Source organism: Astatotilapia calliptera, chromosome 15, assembly GCF_900246225.1.
Source record: "Astatotilapia calliptera chromosome 15, fAstCal1.2, whole genome shotgun sequence".
Lineage (NCBI taxonomy): Eukaryota > Metazoa > Chordata > Actinopteri > Cichliformes > Cichlidae > Astatotilapia > Astatotilapia calliptera.
This window is the reverse complement of record NC_039316.1, coordinates 3,010,542-3,028,241: the sequence shown is the minus strand read 5'-3', so window position 1 is coordinate 3,028,241 and position 17,700 is coordinate 3,010,542. Positions and strand designations below refer to the sequence as shown.

At 40.4% G+C, this 17,700-nt stretch overlaps 1 protein-coding gene across 4 annotated transcripts in view; it reads right to left on the bottom strand.

Moving 5' to 3' along the window:
- Window positions 1-17,700, bottom strand: part of plcb4b (phospholipase C, beta 4b) — a 75,897-nt gene that overhangs the window by 25,808 nt on the left and 32,389 nt on the right. For all 4 annotated transcript variants that reach the window (XM_026143387.1, XM_026143391.1, XM_026143389.1 and 1 more), the window contains 2 exons: window positions 6,985-7,082; window positions 1,713-1,793 (listed from right to left, as the gene is read on the bottom strand). In XM_026143387.1, coding sequence (XP_025999172.1) covers window positions 1,713-1,793; window positions 6,985-7,068 — 165 coding nt within the window. In that variant the 5' untranslated portion in view covers window positions 7,069-7,082. The remainder of the gene's footprint in view (window positions 1-1,712; window positions 1,794-6,984; window positions 7,083-17,700) is intronic.

The window sequence follows — 17,700 nt, the reverse complement described above, 5'->3', positions numbered from 1 at the left end:
ACACAGATACATACAGGTCATTCCCTAAAAAAGGGAAATGTACTATTAACATTCTATTACATGTATGTGATTATTACAGATGTAATTCAGATTTCAGAGTAGTAATTGTAAATTACTTCGTGTAATCAAGATGAGAGACCACGGCTATAAAAGCGAAGGTGGATTTGGGAAGCCTGTTGCAGCCATGTCCTGTCCGTATACGCGAGCCACCCATTGCGGAAGGTGCAAGATTGATAAGGAGAGTCCTCAGAATCCAGCGTATATTGCGGGATAGACAGGATCCTTTAGCTCAGCGCGACAGTGTGCTCATTGAGAGATATCGATTTTCCCGTGAGGGTATTATTTACTTAACCAACTTGTTGACGAGGGGGTGCAGGACCACCACCTGTCTTTTTTTTTGCTCTGCCCTTTTCTTGGTTGCTGTTATGAACAAACAAACAGACTATTACAGGGTCTCTTTCCAAGAGACGAAAAGCAATATAAGTGATAAATATTACCATTCTGTAGAATATTCTTATATTTCACTTTTACTTGTTCCCATGTTCTAGTGGGTCCTGTTGTGGCTCTAATGTGAAAGGGGATATAATATAACATATTATAATATAATATAATGTAATATAATATTGGATAATATGGTGTGATATGATAAATCTACCCTACCGCCTACTGGTGTTGGCCAGAGGGGCCGATGGCGCGATATGGCAGCCTGGCTTCTGTCAGTCTGCCCCAGGGCAGCTGTGGCTACAACCGTAGCTGCCTCCACCAGTGTGTGAATGTGAGAGTGAATGAATAGTGGCATTGTAAAGCGCTTTGGGTGCCTTGAAAAGCGCTATATAGATCCACTCCATTATTATTGTTATTATTAAATTACCTACGAGTTTGATTTGTCAGCAACTTTCTGCCAGCCCTCTCTCCTTGCTTTTGCAGCCTTTGCAGTGTTCCCTTGCGTTTTAATTAAACTCTGAAACTCCTGAAATCCCTCACTCAAGAGTTCTTGCTCTGCTGCCGAAAAATACCGAGCGCGCTCCTTCGACATTTTCGCCGACCAATCAAAGGGTTGCCGATCAATGTTTCTACTATCGATGCGTAGCCCCTGTTGGGCCACCCAGTGATCTCACATTACTTCATCCAGCTATACTAATCGTCAACAACAGGTGTGTTCGGGGAACCGGAATAGCGAGCTCAGAGTTAGCGCGATGATTTGGTCTTGGATGTTTCATTTGATCTTGGATGTAGTAAGCGACGTACGAAGCACAGGGCCCAGGAAAGAAAAGGAAAAAAATCAATAAATCAATAAATAAATGCTAGGCTTCATCTTAGCTAGTTTAAAATCATCCAACAAGAGCTACTGAACATATCTGCAACAAATTAATCCAACTATCAGATAAACATCTGATAAACATTGTCTATTGCCCAATGCTAATCAGTATTAGCCTAAATGCTAGTACTTAAATCTTTTCTCTATATTTTAAGCTTGTTATAATATACATATATTTAACGTGCTTCATTTATAGTTTTTATTTACTTGCATATACCTTTTTCAGAGTCAAATGGTCAGAAGTACAGAAAAAAATCAAAACAACTTACTCTTTCCTTGCATGCCTTTTTAAATACTTTACCTACTCCATGTGGATCCTGTCTTATACATTTTTATTTAGAGGATCCTCTCGAAAATCCTAGAATACACACAGGTCGTGATGTGGAAGTCGTACCTTTCCCTCACTCTTCCAGGTGATGAAAAAGCCGTACTCGTCCACTTCCATGTGGCAGTTGGGCTCAAAGATGTATGGGTCCTGCAGCAAGGAAAAATGATTATTTCTAAGCAATGAGGCCATATTAATCAAAGGTTTTATTTGACACAGCAAGACATTAAACAGTCAACCTGTTTAACAAACACAGGAATTATGCAATCAGACAACCAGATGTAGCTCTTATTCATTTTACAAGATATACCTGCCTGCCTACGAACACACACTCAAACATACTTTCACAAAGAATGCAGAAATACGCTCAGTATGTACACACAGGTTGCCCGTAGGGGAGATGAAGCCTGTTGTCTAAGGCAAACACGCAGTGAGATTAATGTGACCACCTTTAGCTGTTAAATGCAAACATCAACGCAGTTGGAACACATTTCCAGGTTATAGAGACGAACAGGAGGTAAAAGTGTATTAGCATAGCTACTGTGATGCTACTGCACACATCGTTCAACAGGAGTGTCGGTGGAGGAAATCGACTAACCTTAGCCACCTTGTCCTACTCAAACAATCTTACCATCAATTCAATCAGCCGGAAGATGTGTGTGTGTGTGTGCCGACAAATATGTGTATTTTTGCCCCACTCCACTCAAACAACACATCTGAGAAAGCTAAAAACATAAGAGAGAAATAAACTAGAATGGGAGAAGGCTGCTGGGTCACTCTAATATTAGCAGTAGGGAACAGTGTAACACACTCATGTACACACTCATACACACGTGATTTATTATTTCAGGATGTTGCTACTATGAGATACGCAGCTGCAAATAGGGCTGTGCTGGCTTGTTACTTGGCTCTTACCCTGACATCTAAAACCCTCAAAAAAAAAAAAACCTCAGAAGAATAATCTTATTTCCATTTAGGAAACAGTGAGACTGCTGTAAATGCAGATAAAAGCTTGACTCTTTCATCTGAACGAAGACTGACAGAGTGTTCGGTGTTAGATATACAGCCACCTCGATGAAGGAGATGGTTTCAGATAAACCTCAACTGTTGAGGACATACAACAGTATCACATTCCACTGCTTTTAGCTTTACTGTAATAAATCTAAAATTGTGTGTGTGTGTGTGTGTGTGTGTGTGTTGCCTATTGATCGTGCCTCTTATTTTGAACACAGATCCTCAGATCATTTCGAGGTCTTTTACCCTTTGTCTAAATTTCCAAATCAATATTAGAAAGTGATAATTAATCTGCCCGGTGTAGGCTTAAGAGCTGTATCTATAAATATTATATATGATGCTATTAACAAGTGCAGTCAAAAACAAAGTACACCTTCTGTAAATTTGTCAGTATCAGTTCATAAAATCATCTTCTCTATGACTATCGTTCTCTCACATTGTTGTGGAGGAATTATGTCTTACTATTTATACTTGTTTAGGTCATTGAGGTTTGTGGGAATAAAATCCCACCACAGTATTTAACCCAGGTTGAGGTCTGGACTCTGACTGGATCACTGCAACAATTTGATTCTTTTCTTTTTTTTTTTCCAGTCATTCTGTTGAATCTTTGAATTGCTGCTGTGTTTGTGATCACAGTCCTGTTCCATGACCCAGTTTAAGCAGAGCTTTATCTGTCACACAGGTGCCCTCACATTTGATTTTAGAATACTTTGCAGTCAGTGACTCGACCATGAACTCATCCGTCTACTAAAGCGCTCAGGTCCTGTGGCTGCAAAACAAGCAGTAATGGAAGGAATCCAGCATTTAGTTTTATTTATTTATTTATTTAGTTATCATTAAATAAATAATGACAGTTTAGTTTTTGTATTTTGTTAGATTATTATTATTATGCCTCGATATGTAAAACCTTAGAAGTTAAAGAGGGTGTACTTTCTTTGCGCCATGACTGTAAATGCTTATGTGTGTTTTCTGTCTCGTTCGTCTCAGTCTACCTTCATCAGCTGTCAATATGAGGCTGCATAGTTTCCATGGACACCAAACATCAATCAGATCTTAAATGATTGATTTCCACTCAGTGAGATAATGAACGAAACACACACACACACGGGAAGCTCTTTGGCTATTTGCATAATGGATTACATAGGATAGCTTTCACCTTTTACCTCAATGCCTCTGGACTCTTAAAGAGGACAAACTCATATCAAATATCTCATTAAAGGATACAAACTAATTATTGAAAATCCATAGTACACTACAGCGTGTAGAGCTAAAGAGAAAAACAAAGAGTGAGATGCAAACTTGGAAACATCTCCATCTATTCGAGGACATGAATAAGATGGCAAAGAAAGCATTCTGGGGACCTTAAGTTGTTTTAGAAAGCCATCTTATGTAACGATATGAGCTGAGAGGCTCTATATAACGATAGCTGTCCCCTATGAAGCTTTGAATTGCACTCGTACAAACACACATACAGGCACACTGACCCACATGCACATTACCTGCCACTACCATCTGTCACTCAGTGGGGCTTCAGTCACTAGAGACTGTTCTTGTGGCAAAAAAATAAAATCCATGCTGTTTAGCATATGCTTTTTGCACACTGAGATGCTTGCGCCCCGCATCCTTTGTAATTTCCAGGCAGCAGTGCTTTGCTCACACAAACACAAACACATGCCCACACTGACACAAAGTATGACTGACAGTGTTTTATAAATGAGACGCATTGCTGCTTCGTGTTTACGATAACAGCGAGGAACATGAGCTGACAACCAAAATAACTATTGATTTATGAATGAAGGACCGTAGCGCTGTTTTTTTCTCCTGAGACGCATCAGTTTGAGTTGATATTGTTTAGAATATAATCATTAATGAGAAAAATTCACAGCACTAAGAGGGGAGTGGTATGTCCCAAGTGTCATTATTCATTTTAACCGACTGACAGAGCTTGACCTTATTACCATTCAGGCCAGACCTAACCTTGTCCTGTCTAAGCTTGGCTCAAATTCACAGCAGCAACACACTGAGGACTCTGTTCAGAAGCATGCTGGCCCAGTTTCACCGCTCACTGTGACATGGCTTTGGATTTGATGATGCCTTTCCGTACACTCGCAAGCTTTTTTTCTCTGCCTAAGAGGGATCCTCCTCCCCCAGCTGATGCCCACATAAACGGAGAGGACTGAGGGGATTTCCTGATGTGTGCAGGGGTACATGTAGGTCCGTGTGTGTGTGCGTGACTGTGACACACTTTGCCTTTGCTCGTCCAATGTCCTAGCTAGGTGTCCTGATTAAGTTTGTCTGAGGAAATGTGGGCAAAAAAAAAAAGCAGGAAGATATACATGGTGGTCACATACATGCAAGTGCATACAAAGATATATGGAAGCAATGAATTTGCTTGTGGCTGTAACTGAGCATTTATTGGTTATAATTTAACTTTAAAATAGTTTTTATTTAAGAAAGCTTTTAAATGATCTATTTATATTTCCTAGCTCACATTTTTTCTGTTTTTTTTTATTTGTGGTGGTGTTTTGCATCCTCCTTGTACAGCTCCAAACTGGGTCCTGAGCCAGTACAGGCAGAATAACCTAGCAGGAATGCTTCTTAAGTCACATACAGTGGGGCAAAAAAGTATTTAGTCAGCCACCGATTATGCAAGTTCCCCCACCTAAAATGATGACAGAGGTCAGTAATTTGCACCAGAGGTACACTTCAACTGTGAGAGACAGAATGTGAAAAAAAAAAATCCATGAATCCACATGGTAGGATTTGTAAAGAATGTATACAATACACTGTATACAATCAATCAATCGAAAAATATTAAACAACAATAACAGATTTCACACTACAGCCTGACCGATATGATCAGCCAATTTTAGCTATTTGTCGCTCTGTTGATATCAGTATGTATAATGGCCAAAAAATTAAAATGACAGAATTAAAGAAGAAATAGAAGAAACACCCTTCAACTATGTTTTGTGTGTTGATGTTGCACAGTTCGTCCATGAGGGGGCACTCTGCAACTGTTGGCAACACATGTTGCAATGATCCAAGCAGTTGGCCACAGTGTTAAAGAGTAAACAAATAACTACACATAAACAGATTTCCCAAACATTTGTTAAGTTTTGTTTGTCTGAAAGAAAATAAATTAGCTGATATATCGCCATATTGAGTTTTGAAATCACCACATGCCTGTATCAGTATTGGCCTTTAAAAGCCTATAATCGGTCGGGCTCTATTTCACACTGTAGTGAAAAAGTAAGAGATCTCACGTGGCTCGTGTAAATCCTCTTTTGCTGCAGCAGAGCCTCCATAGGACATTTCCTGTAGCTCATTAAAAGAGTTGCACAACTCCTCTTTACAACACTGTTTGAGCTTATTTATTTTTTTGGGACATCTTAATTGAAAATCTGTCTTTATGTTTTGCTACAGCATCTTTAGGCACTGGAATTGAGAACCGGTAATCAAAAGCTTCTAAGCTTATCATTTTCTTTTATCGGCACTTGTAGGTTTTTCTTACAGTGGGTTAGGGCATATAATAAAGCAATGATGTCATGTCGCAGTGGAGCTTCTGCACGCCTGAGTGACTGTATATGAAAGCAGCACTGTTCTCAGAGTCAGACAGATAAACAGTTATGCAGGCACACCCATTTTGACGCCTTTCCCCACTTTGTGCATTTCTAAAATTGGTTCTTACATAAACCAATTTTCTTTGGAATTATGGCTATTCTAAAACTTTTTTAGCATGTGCATAATTTTTTATAGTGTGCTACTTAAGACCCTCAGTGGGCGTGTTGCGGACAAGCAGTCGCCATGCCGAAGCATCTTAATGAGCCTGATCAATGTGGCCTGTCTACAGCTAGAACTGTGACTACACCAGTGATGATATAAACTGAGGTCTCTGTTCTGTGTGTATGTGTGTGCGCTTGTATTACTCATGGTGTGGGAATATAAATGTCTTTCCATTGTTGCACTGTGGACCCGTCTTGGATATTTTTGAGAAGCAAAAAAACAAAAAACAAAGGCAGCATAATATAAATCATTACATTTAGAGACTAAAACTTCATTTAAAGCTTGGTATTCTAAATGTATGAAAACAAAGACTCTGCTCCGTGTGTGGATGTGTGCATTTGTCCAACTAATGACTGAGCCGGGCACAGTCATTAAGGTCCAGGATGATAACAGGGCAGAGCAAATAATCTATGGTGGTATCAGCAGGGAACACTTACAAACAGATAGCTTAGCATTGGCTAAACTTTCATCACTTCACTGAGAATACTAAAAGCCTCTTATTTTTAATCAATTACTCAATCCAGGAAAGTGTCATATTTACCTCATCAAACCTGTCGAAAGAGGCGCCTTCCTGCATGAACTCAGGCAGGTGCTTCTCCCAGTTGAATTCGTAGGACTTTGTCATGGCTGCTCACAAGTCTGAGAAACAAACAAAAGAGGAGAAGACACACAAGGAAAGAGACAGACACAGACACAGAGTATGTTAGAAAAGGATGCTCGCTCTCCAGGGGCTCATCCAAAAATATCCTCTTGAGAGAGTGAGAACAACTTACATATATAACAACCAACCAATGAACAAGCTCCAAAGACAGAATTTAGGAAAAATATTGATTTGTCGTTTAGGATTTTTCAGAGATTTAAAGCACCCTCTCTGCTTTGGAGCTGCAATTAGCAGTGAAGCAGAGTAATGGCCTGTATTTGTATTAGAGATGGACCGATCCGATATTACGTATCGGTATCGGTCCGATACTGACCTAAATTACTGGATCGGATATCGGAGAAAAATAAAAAATGTAATCCGATCCATTAAATATCACGAAAGCACCTCGCAAAACTTGCAACACGCCGTAACTCGCCTCAGAACGTTAGCACGTCGGAGCAGTGTGGTCACGTGATAGAGCGGCTGCCGCATGCGGGACCTGTCGGTGGTCTGGATAGCATTTGGAGCTTCGCTAGCAACCCGGCATTTCATCTCCGACAAAGTTATCCCCGAGAGAAGTAAAGCAAGTGTGTAAGTCCATCTCTGAATGTTTGTAAAGCATTCCTGCGTTAAGCTTAACAAACGATATATGGAGCGACTGCCTCTTCCTGCTGCTACTTCAATCATGAAACTGCTCAATGATCAGCTGATCGGCTTTTCTGTCACGAGTCCGTGTCTCTTGTTTGTTTTTGGCCCACTTTGCACCAGAAAGAGGAAACCAGCGGCTGAACAACAGCAGCACGTTTAAGCTTAATCAGCTGTTGTTAGAATGTATTTAATATTACTTTCTACACCAGGATCTTTTTCTAGTAGCTGACGCTGGTAACTGTGCAGGGGCGGATCTAGCAAAGTTTAGCCAGGGGGGCCGATAGGGCATTAACAGGGAAAAGGGGGCACAAAGACATACTTTTCTTTCTTATTCTCATTTAAAATGTCTAGCTTTTAATAAATAATTATCTGACACCCAAAGTTTTAATTTGATGCAAAATGAATAGAAGTCCATTACTGTATATAGTAACTATTAAGTCTAATATATATACCCTAGTAAGCTATAGTACTTTTTCCTTTGGGAAGGTACCATCTGTGCAGTCTGCAATTTTGTTGAAGAAAGATGTTGAATCTATTTAATATTTCTTGAAAAATAATTGATTTCTGTGCATTTTTTTTTTCACACTGCATCAAATTAAGGTTGATTACGTCGATTGAGCATCATGAGGTGGAGCGTGAGGGGTGGTTCCCTATTTTTTATTTTTTTATTTTTGTTGTTGCTGGGAGTTTGAACCCTATTAGTTAGGTTGCTTAATATTTACGCTAAGTACTCTTTAAAATACCAGAATAGGGAGGATGGCGTAGGTTTAAGTTTATTAGATTGATCAGTATTGCTGAACTATGAAATATATATTTTTTGCATACAGGTATAACAGAATAGCTTTAGTGTAGTTGTTGTTTTAAACTTGAGTATGAACTTATACAAAATGCAGCAAGATATTTAAAAAAAACAGTTTTGTTGAAACACACTATATCGGATTCATATCGGTATCGGCAGATATCCAAATTTATGATATCGGTATCGGTATCGGACATAAAAAAGTGGTATCGTGCCATCTCTAATTTGTATAGCGCTTAACTAGTCCCTAAGGACCCCAAAGCGCTTTACACATTCAGTCATCCACACACAGATTCACACACTGGTGATGGCAAGCTACATGTAGCCACAGCCACCCTGGGGCGCACTGACAGAGGCGAGGCTGCCGAACACTGGCGCCACCGGGCCCTCTGACCACCACCAGTAGGCAACGGGTGAAGTGTCTTGCCCAAGGACACAACGACCGAGAGTGTCCAAGCTGGGGCTCGAACCGGCAACCTTCCGATTACAAGATGAACTCCCAACTCTTGAGCCACGATCGCCCGTAAAGAGTAAAATAAAGAGTAAATAGAACAAGCAAAAGGAATATGGGCAAATGACATCAGAGGACAACCGCTGCGTGGGACCAAGCAGGAACCTCCAGGGCTGAAAAATGAAGTCCATGGCAAAGTGCCTAAAGCTGCAGTACCTTAACTGTCCACTTGAGACAATCTCAAAGAGTGAGTTAAAAAACAACAACAGCTGTACAGAAAATGAGTTTGTCTGTTTTTTTAATTCACCCATTCGCGGTTGTTTTTTGGGGGGTTGTAGCTGCTTTGACTGTCGAGGTTGCCAACACAGGCGTCTTTAGCTAAGCTTCACGTCAGCTAACTGGAATCAACTGTGTAGTGTTGGTACCTATTTAGAACATTTTTAATAGACCTACCTGATAAAATGGAGCTTTTAAATTGTAATAACAGCCCATCCAAGCTATGTGATTCAGATAATATGCATTTTTTTTTTATGTGTTAAATAAGCACATATGTAAATCTGCACAATAATGTACATAGAGCCTACTGGGTCACCTTGCTAACCAAGCTTGCTATTATTTGCTAATAACAAAGAACTCATCCTCACGTCCAACTATCATCGCTTCTGGATTCCAAAAACAACCATAATGTTATAAATTAATCCTATAAATGGGACTATGGGTGGGACTGAGCAACACAAATTGAGCATATCACAGAGATAAAAAGTATGCGAGAAAGGAATTTCCTCCTCCTGCTTTTATCTAGGACCCTGAAACAAAACGGATGGGCACTGCACTCCTCTCCAAATACTAGAGAGTCAGGCTTCATTCATGTGACACACCTGCACGTGTATCATCACGTAAGACATCCAGCTCAGGGAGGGGAGGAGGTAATTATAATATTGCTGATGACACCACCCAAATATAGGCTCCACCTACGTCAAGCTCAAATGTGTCAAGCAAAAGTGAGAGGGAGAAGTGCACTTGAGAACGTGACACACTATGTATAGCCTAAGAGCTCAGCCGGTATTAAGTCATTATGGGAATACTCTGCGGAGATTTGATTTTCATCCACCAATCTTTTAGCCTGCTGCGCTACAGAATATTTTCTACTATACAGAAAATTAAACGCATATACACAAAGTGGAAACTGGATGCTGATGGATGAGATGAGAAATAGGGGAACTGAGGAAGGATAATGGGGGAAGAAATATGGACAGAGAGTCAGCATGAAAGATGTGAAGGCACAGGGAAAAGTGAAAGGCAGAAATAAAATAATAAAATCAGTGCACTAAAAGTAAGAGCCTGATATACACCCACTGAGAGGCAGAAAGATGTGATCTGAGAGATGAGGAGAGAGTGGCATGAGAAGCATAGAGATGAAACAGAACAGTGGTGGGCAGAGAGACACAGAACAGTGACACAGCTGTGAGTGACAGAGGCTGGGGGATCAGAGTGGTGAGTACAGCAGAGGGGGGGTGTCTGCTTTTGATGTGGGGAACGCAGATCAGACACATCATCAGCAGGGGTTACAGAAGACTACCGGCTGGGCGGGCTACAGTCCACCCCTGCCATGACAAGTGCAGATGATGCAAGGCTTCTGGGATGTTTGAATGCTGTCATTTTGAAAGTACAATGATTCAGAAAAAAAAGAGAGACAATCTCACTGCTGCTGGCAGGTTCAGCAAAAGACACCATAGCTGAACAGAGACAGTGGATAACAACTTTGAAAAACAAGCTACTGCACTTTCATTTATGCAAATTAAACCAATTTGGTCTGCTGTGCTGTATATCACACAGCTAAAGGAGGTATAGTATCCAGGTCAATACATCTACTTATTTACAAAAAAAGGAGCCAACCGTGAAACCAAGTCCTCCACCATCTGTGTTGGCCAAAAGTAGAGTTTACTACAGAAGTTTACTCATCAAACAAGGGAAGCACGGAAATGTTATACACTGTAAAACAGATTCAAAATCATTCATATAGGACATTTCACATCTCTAATTTGGACTAATTGGACTGTGCTTTCCTGTCTGACGATAGCCTAGATCTCGCTACACTCAACAGTATGCATTAGATAACATTTTCCTCAGCGGGATGAAATCTGTCCAATAGCAGTGCAGCAGTTGAGGTCCTATAAGGCCACGCCAGTGCGCACGCTGGGCCTCTGAGCTTCTAGAAGTGTGAGTGTGCACGTGAGGAGCTATGGGAAGCTAGCGGAAGTCGGTGAGGTCCGAGCCCCCTATCCAACCCCTGACAGAGAGATAATTACGATAGATGGGAGCCCCGTGAGGAACACTGTTCCCAGCCTCCTCTTCTAAAATGGCAGCTAGGGTAACACCCAGCGGTCCCACACCTCATAAACTAAAATTAGGCTACAGCTACATCAGTCAGCCAGTGGTGGAAGGGTTGACTGGGGACATGCTCCAATGGACACGAGTGAACAACAGACAGAGAGCAGCATGTGTCATGGCTGTAACAATAATCACAAAACCAATAATAACAACGACAGGTATTAACTGAGGACTAAAACTTTAACAACAACTTAGCTGAACTGCAGGAAACTGAAAGAGGAAACATAATAAGATGTGTTCTGTTTGATCTTTCAACACATCATCATCTGATGTTTTTGCTGATACTGTTGTGAGGATTCACTGTCAGTCTTACTGCATTCATGTCAGACAAAAAGTATTTCAGTTTCCAGATTTTTATTTTCTTATTTCATGTCATCGTTTTATTTTCTAGCTGCCAGCTGAGGAAAAGAATGGTTTCCTTGTGTCATTATCAAGGTTGTCAGATTTAGAGGATATACTGTATCTACCTGTGTTGTGCGTGTGCCTTATATGGCTTTATATCTTGCGGGGCCCGTGGAACTGAGGGACGGCAGTTTTTGGTTTACCGGATGCTGAGCCCTCCTGCTGTTGCCATGACATTAAAGAGCAAGTGGAAGGTGCTCGTCTATTTAAGGAATGGTACGTGCAGATTAAATAATAGCAGTCTTTTGCTTATCAGACGTCTTTTCAGGTATCAGCTATCAGGGAAAAAAATATATCCCACCACAGATGTTGCTTAAGAGTTATGTAGATTGCCGCGCAGTTCTGAGAAAGGATTTCATTAAAACTAAGTAGAAACAGCTGGGCAAGTGTGTGTGTGCCCGTCAAGGTCAAGAACACAGTTATGCGCTTCAAGTTGTAGTTATCACATTTTTTAAAAAGCAGATTTGAAAACCAGGTGCTTGGGAAACCCTCCCCCCCCAGAAAGGCAGTGTTTGTCAGAAATATTACTGTAACAGGTGCAAAACATCAGCTTCTCAGCTTCACATGACTGGAAACCACCATCTGTTCTATAAGAACAAGGGAGGCTTAAGTAATTAAAAGGTAATCAATAACAAAAACAGCCTTAATTCAATTAATTTCTCATTTTCTGCACACATAGCGTACACACCCACTATTTAGACGACCTGATGATACAGACCTGTTTTAAGTATGTGAGATGAAAGTGAGTGAGAATGGTTGTCTGGTTCTCTGCAAAACACTGGTCATTTATCCAGGGTGTACCTTGTCGTTTACCCTATGATAGCTAGAATAAGCTCCAGACCAACCATGACCCTGAATTGGACGAGTGGATGGATGCTTGACACTTTCAAATTGAGAGCCAAACTGTTAATACAGGGGAAAAGTCTGTTGAAAGGGAATTTTCACAGTAAGAGCTGTGCATCACTTATTAAACCACAAGATCCAATGTGCACACTTGAATTATAATATGTTCAGTTGCCTAAGATTTTTGGAAGTTAGGAGTGTCAGGAGAATGAAATTTGTTTAAACTTAAACGAGAATGCAAACACTGTAACATATATTTCAATTTCTGCTTCCATTCCACACCCACGCTGTTCGCTTGGTGTCCTTGTGAAAGTCAAACACTGTAACACTGACGTCTGGCATGATAGTGGAATATGGTTTGTATTTTTCCAAAGCTTGGCCTATGTACAAATCTACATTCGTAAATACAGTTCTATTATGGACTCGCTGTGGCATCCTGGTCTCTAATCTATACAGTAAATATCACAGAGTGATATCATGTCCCCTTATGTATTCATCCAGCATATTTATCTTGTCTTGCGGCTTTGAGACTGAAAATGATGGCATGCATGGATTTTTTGCACAGTCTTGGAAGCATTTTGGATCTGGCAGTACACCCTAGTGTTACTTTGATTGGGAAAAAATAAACGCATACAGGAAGCCTACATAGAGAAGGCCACAAAAATCTAATGTAAATTCCATCATTAGAGGGTGAATGTGAGGGTCCGTGCAGACATCTGCAAGATTTGTTATCACCATGCAGACACCACACTGCAAGAACAGCTACTCCTCAATGGTGTCTGCAGCCATCGTGTGTGCATCTCACGCCGCCTCTCCTTTAACAATACCATCAATTTTCCTCTTTCACTATCAGGGTTATCACTGCCCTTGAGGCTGAACCCATCTTAGGACACACATATCTAACCACTCACCTGGACTGACTCACTGGAAAACAAATCCCCTGAGACTGAGAACAATTTTCTTCCTGCACATTTTGCTCAAATCCCAGTATTACCAAAAGCCAGAGTGAACCTTCATCAGTTTAATAGGACTGACAATCACTTCCAAAGACTATAACACAAAAAGCATCCTTGTAACAACACAATAGGCTTCACATTCTCAGGACAATATAATCAACTTGCTAATTCTTGTTAATGTTTTTTTTAAGTACAGTAAAGCATACAGTATTGATTGCAATACTGCAATGATAATATGTAATTCAATAATATAATGAAAACGCATTACAGTCACTCAAACATTCACAACTCTGACACTTTTCCATCTATTTATTCTCTCTGTTAGCTCTGAGTCAACACAAACAGGGTTTTTTTAGCTCATCACACAGAGCACAATGCAAACACAGGAAGGGGCAGCAGTCAAATGTCACATGTTCTGATGATGCTTTTGTAGTCTTTGGAATATGAAGTCTTCACCAAATTATATATGTGTGTACAACATGTTGCAAACAAGTTAAAGTATTCTGTTGCTGAGGATGAAGAATACTGACAGCAATTCCTGTGCCTCATGTTCAAGGCTACCTCTACATGTTTCAATACAGCCGACGAGTTTGAGGTGTGCACAAACACTGAGGTCTGGCAAATTATTTTACAGCAGCCGGGTGTTTGGAGCTCATCATTTAGTAACAGTACCCACAGAGCCACTGTTCAGATTCAATTCCCAATAAGAAATGCATGCCTTTCCTTTCACTGCGTGAAAATCCCATTTCATTTTACCTTGAAGCATTTGCACCACATTTGCAGGATAACACACAAATGAATGCAGAAAAATACAAAAATATCATATTGCTGCTGTACTTGTACTAGAACAAGAAAATAGAGTGTACGCATATTAAGTCTGTAACGTTCACTCAATATCACAGCCAGGCAATATTCTGGTGGTGGTAGGTTTGTTTAATCGCATTACCATGAGGACCATCAGATTGATTCGCGCTCATGTTTGCTCAGAGTTTTCTGCACGCATCAGGCACGATGTGCTCACGCCGCGAGGAGCAGGGCAATATCATACAAGTGTGACTGTTTACACTGGATAGAAGCAGTCTTTTTATTCAATGAGAGCCCTGAAAGGAGCTTGTGGTTTTATTACACCAACAAGACCTCTTTTCTTTGAGCAAAAAGCTTGTAGGAGTGAAATGTTAATAAGCCTGTGTCCACTTTTACATTTCCTTAACAATCAGTGATACGGAGGGGGCAGTGTTTACTAAGGAACCATGCTACCACAAAAAAAGAGTGAGATGTGGTGTGCTTGTTCTAGCTTGTGTATAAAATGTGTAAGATCTCTGATTTCACAGGCTATCGCACCTTAGCGTGTCCAAGTGCAGCTCTGCACAAAGACTGGCATGCAGGGGGCAAGCTGAGCAAGGAGAATCAACGGCTGATGAAAGAGTGAGTAAAGGAGTGAATGGAAAACTGAATGGTGCAACCTGCCGCTAATCACAAGTGAAATTCCCTTTTTACTCATTTCAATTGATCCACATTTGGATTCCTTTTTGCTCAATGAGTGAGTGCTAACTGAGGCTTCTGCTGCCTCACCGCCTGCGTGCGTGACTTCATGTGTGTGTGCCTGTGTTTGACTAGGCTTGTTTGACTTTTTAAGTAAGTAGTGTCAATGTGTCTGTCGCCGCATGAGTGTTTAAGTTTGTTTTTTTTAAACCCACTTAGTCCTCTTAGCCTGAAGAATTGCTAACAGGAAAGTACTGTTTAAAAGACCCTTTAGAAGACACTGTTATCTCACAGGTTAACTCACTTTAGAGTATCCAGACTGTGTTGGATAAACTGTGCATTCAAAAGAAAAAAAAGAAGAAGAAAAAAAAAGCTCTTCCTCCTTTCTTTAATAACATACAGAGAAATAACCAACAAATGGCCTCTCTTTAAGGCATTACAGGCTTCATACATACTTCATTAAACATAAGTGGATTGCACATTTTAAATAAACCACAGATGGATTTCTTGAAAATGAAGAGGTTTGTTTTCGTCCCCTGACTCATCATTAAAGTCGAGAACTGTTGCACGCTGCCACTAAATTACAGCCACAGATACAGGATGCTCTCGAATAAGATCTAGAACTGACACACGGCTACTGTGGTACAAGCAATCAGTGGACTGTGTTTGAGACCAAGGTAGCTCAGTGATAACAGTGTTATCACAATGAACTGTGGAGAAACTATACAGTGGCTTTCAGTGTGTGTACTAAAATACTGAGTGTAGTTCTCCTGTCAACCACAACCAGTTGCAGCAGGGGCTGGCCCCTCCTGAGTCGGATCTGGTGGAGACTTCTTTCTGTTAAAAGGGAGTTTTTCCTTCCCACTGTTGCAAAGTGTTTGATCATAGGGGGTTGTTTGGTCATTAGAGTTTTCTCTTCATTATTCTCTTGAGCTTACAATATAAACACTTTGAAGCAATTTTTGTTGTCATTTGGTACTATATAAATGAAACTAAACTGGATGTGATAGTGAAAACTGATGTCAATTTTAGGAAATTTAGGGTCATAAACACTGACTGTGGTAATAACTAGTAACATAGACTTATTGTTACTAGTAACATACATTTATTGTTACTAGGCTGAGAAAAACATTGATGCCTCTGGTATATTTTCAATACATTCTGGTAGGGCTGTTCGATATAACGATATATATCGGGTGACAATATAAAAACATCTATCGTTTCATTTTACGCTATCGTTTGTTTCGTAGTGTGGCAAAATATAATGTTTACGGCAATATTTTTTCATCGTTTGATGGTCATTGTAGTGGTTATATTCATTTGTTAAAGTTCTCTCTTTCTCTTATATTTAATATGACCACGCTATGGATGGACAAGCGACTGTTTTTACGCGTTGCTGTTAGCAACCACGACGGTAAAACAATGGCGTTGCTCCGCCGTCTGCTTGTTTGTTTTGCATATTAACCTTTCACAATAAAGCTCAAGATCCTGTTGAGACTTTTCAAAATAAACTAAATCCCGTGAAAGAGTATGCAGTGTTTACTAGGGGTGCAACGATACACAAAATTCACAGTTCGGTTCGGTTCGATACTTTGGTGTCACGGTTTGATATTTTTCAATACAATTTGATCGAGAAATCACTCATCTTTGGAAAAGAGAGTTTATTACAGAGAAATGGCTCTATCCAAAATAAAAGCTATACTATACGCTTCTTCTGGGGTATACTCTCAGCAGCATATTAAACATATCAGGTCCCCATAAGGAGAATCCTGTGCTAACGGCTGTCTAAATGACTCCTGTAAAGTTTGTAGCATGCGTGCTTGTTGTTTTTGTCTGCTTCCACTTGTCTTTGCACTAGGATGATGTCGGTGTAAATGTGCAGTCATATTCATTGTGTTCCCACTAGTGCTGTCAGCGTTAATCTGAAATTATGTTAACGCCACAACACGGCAAATCTCTGTTAACGAGCTACCGCGGATCCATGTGGATTGAGCATTGCGTGGCACATCTGACATACTGTTTTACTTTTGTCCATGACGCGTTTACCTTCAGGGTCATACGTCACATGAAAACCAAAATAGTTCCAAAGGCCAGATCTGAATGAGGGTGGGGGAGGTTCAATTTGCCATGTTGCAACGAGCTTAGCTTCTGTCTTGCTAGCTTGTGCTGCGCTCAGTGGATCTGCGCTCGACAGTGCAGCCTAGGCGGAGTAGTCGAACGCAGATCCACTGAGCTCTCAACACAGACAGCATCGTCAGAAGAAAAGTTGATCAAATAAATTAAAAATTTTGTATTGTTCAATACATATGCGTACCGAACCGAAAGCACTGTATACGAGTATCGTTGCACCCCTAGTGTTTACAGATTAGAAGCAAAAAAAGAGGCGTTAGGTGCTAAAAAATAAACCTTAGACTCAAACGTTAGAACAGGCTTTTCCCTGCAGCACGCTGTGTAATACGTATTCACACAGAAAACGGCGTCTGTTACAACTTATGTCTAAAAATGTATCGTTTCATGCATCGGCTAAAAGTCATAACTCCAGGTACAGGACGCCCAGCTGAAAACACTTCATGCAAGTCGAGCTGCCCGAGATTGACGGAATTTACAGAAAATTTTAATTTTTTGTGATTTATATCGTTATCGGG